Here is a 3,099-nt window from a genome sequence, read left to right as displayed (position 1 = left end):
GAATAAATTTAACTGTTGGAATAAATTCAAATACTTTCCATTTTAATCTCCCTGAATTTTATTCGAAAGCCGAGAACATCGACGCTTAAAAGTTATAGCAATACTTTTGTTTTTATTGAATTCCTTTACGATCATTTTAATCTCGTTTCATTTCTGACGTTCATGACGCTGAGAATGCCGTCAAAATGCCTCTTTTATTGCATTAAACTATTTATATAACGGTGAGAATAAAAAAAAATATATTCATTCAGTCCAAACAAGATTGATTACTCTCTATAACAGTCTGTTATTTCAATGACACCAAATGAGAGAGCGTTGACCCTCACCCAAACAATATAAATTTGATTCAACAGGTGCCTAAAAAATTCATCCAACTTTAAATTCAAGAGATCCAAAGCGGAAACCTCGGGTCACATTTTCCATTCCATTTTCGTTTTAAATAAGTGATCGTTCAGTTCTCAAATGAAAATTAAACCTCTTTTCATGCACCAGTGATTCTAGATGTCGGAACATGAATAGTCTAGTTATTCAATTACGAATTTACTCAATTCACTTGGTATTTTTACCATTTTAATCAGAATTTTTCCTATTTTCCAATTACTACATTTATTTGAATTCTCTAATGCTCATGAATTTTTTGAATATCATCTTGCAATTCAAGGAACTCTCAATAAAAAAATGTTAATAAAAATAGACAAACCCTATTTTCACCTCTCGATTACACAATTCGCAATTTTCAACGTTTTTTTTTAATAATGCAACGATAAATTCGAGAGAATTAATTTTCAATGTTCTCAATCATGTGTTAGTCTTTTTTCCGTTCATGATTAATCTGGCATTGATACATTAGGAAATCTCGATTCGGTAAAACGTGTTGTAGGTTGCAATGTTGAAAGACACTCGTGTGTGTTTAATTCACCCGATGGCTTCCACTTTCGCGATTAAGACCGTAACTCGTACTAGGGTTACGTACAACTTCTCTGGAAAGTTCATTTCCTTTCGGAGTTGCAATGCGTATAGAATTCCTTTTTTATCCATCGACATACCCCAGGGGTGCACTGACTTTCCGAGAGATCAAACGTTTGGCAGATATCAAACACAATCCGGATATCAACTTCTGCTTCCGTGTGTTCACCATGAAAATTTACCACCAGTTTATCGCGGAAATATTTCCCAATAACCCCTCCCTACCAAATTCCATAGCAATAATAATCACCAGTATTAAATTATTCAATCTAACATGATGATTCCATAAAAAATACTAAATACCAACCGAATCTATTAATTTACTGTCAAATGGAGAAATATTTCTCACGAAATAACAAATTAATTCTCATTTTTATTATAATATGGAATAATGTAATAATCAGATGAAAGAACAAATAATTCAACAAACAGAAAAGGCAAATCCATTTTTTCTGAACGCGCAAAGGAATTGCAAAAACCAGAGGATTATAATAAACGAAAAATTTTGAATTGTTTCAGCCCCAAAATTTGGTTCTAACCGGTGAATTCCCGGACTGCGATGTAAAGCTGTGTGACTTTGGAATTTCAAGATATATAAGTCACGGTGCAGACATCCGTGAAATTTTGGGCACGCCCGATTATGTTGGTAAGTCGATTTATCACCGCAATAAAACGACTGAAAAATTACCCAAAAATAAACTAAAGTGATCAGTTAAACCTAACACTCCGAATATTAATGAACATCCGAGTGTGCTACAGTGTAGAATTCAAATAATAAAGTGAAAGTGATGATAAAAGTGAAATGAATGTCAACAATTTCACACAATTCTTCTCTCACCCTCTCCTCAATCCCCATAACTCCACCAACCGGTCTGTTAACTAGCCGAGAAACGAGCCCACAAGACATTATAATAACCATTTCGGTAAAATTATCAAGGGAATAAAATATATATCACTGGTAAAACTACCCACGTGTCGGCAATACATCACACAAAATTCTTTAATTCCAGTGGTTAAATTCGCTGATGCACTTAGTAGTTATTGCATGCGTGTAATGCTTTTGATGATTGAATATATAATGCACATCGTGACATTCGGTGTATAATTGCACCGGTGGTGCGGACACATTTACTGCATCACCAGAGTTATTTAATCGCTATCACTTTTACAAACCAGTGGTCCACAACTTTAAAGACCTTTCGACCAACTCCTTCCCTATCACACGCCCTTTTCTTCTCAATATATCTATAAATAATAATCGATAAAATAATAATCATAGAAGTTATTACTGTTCACCCTATGAACTAGTTTTCATGGATTCCATTCGGACCTGGGGATGAAATTCAATCGATTTTTAAAATAATTTTTTAGCTCCTGAAGTCCTGAACTACGAGCCGATCAGTCTAGCAACGGACATGTGGTCGGTGGGAGTTTTGCTGTACGTTCTCCTGACAGGATGTTCACCATTCGGCGGTGACACGAAACAGGAAACATTCTGCAATATTAGCCGATGTCGCCTCGATTTCCCGGATGATCTGTTCGAGGATGTGTCTGGAGAGGCTCGTGATCTCATGCAAAAGCTGATGGTCAAGGATCCAAGGTAACGCAATCAGACAATTCACCAGGAATATTCCCCGAGGAAGAGAAATCCTCGAAAAAATAACTCTGGAGATTGTGAGTCTCCGTAAGACGTTATCATTTATCTCACACCGCCAACATTGATATACTGACGTGAAATAATCATCTGGGATTTATTTACCATTCTTTATTTATTCCATTTTAGTTTTTCCTTCGCCCACGTATCTTGCTGTGTTGAATCGTCGCGAAATTTTCTGAGAAACTCACGTACACGAAATACATCCCAGCTGTATCGTAATACGAGAATCATTTGTTTGAACATTGAAGATTCCACACAAGTATTTTTTATGGTACGGCGCCGGTGTCAAATAAAACATTGTATAAATTCCCCTCTTCAAATTTATTCATGTGCTGCGATTCCACAACTCAACCCCTCACGCTACTATAAAATAGCATTAACATTGTAATCACCATCGTGGTAATAATAAAAATGTCTAAACGTTGAAAATTTCAAATTTTTCAATTTCAATGAATACCTCCTCGATTTTCATGTTC

At 35.5% G+C, this 3,099-nt stretch overlaps 1 protein-coding gene across 1 annotated transcript in view; it reads left to right on the top strand.

Moving 5' to 3' along the window:
- The window catches only part of LOC105264961 (serine/threonine-protein kinase 17A), a 54,428-nt gene that overhangs the window by 47,471 nt on the left and 3,858 nt on the right, over window positions 1-3,099 (top strand). The window contains exons 4-5 of the mRNA XM_011302198.1: window positions 1,486-1,612; window positions 2,338-2,566. Of these exons, the coding sequence (XP_011300500.1) occupies window positions 1,486-1,612; window positions 2,338-2,566 (356 nt within the window). The remainder of the gene's footprint in view (window positions 1-1,485; window positions 1,613-2,337; window positions 2,567-3,099) is intronic.

Source organism: Fopius arisanus, unplaced genomic scaffold (genome assembly GCF_000806365.1).
Source record: "Fopius arisanus strain USDA-PBARC FA_bdor unplaced genomic scaffold, ASM80636v1 scaffold00026, whole genome shotgun sequence".
NCBI lineage: Eukaryota > Metazoa > Arthropoda > Insecta > Hymenoptera > Braconidae > Fopius > Fopius arisanus.
Note: the sequence above shows the minus strand (reverse complement) of the source record. Positions and strands in the feature narration are given on the sequence as shown.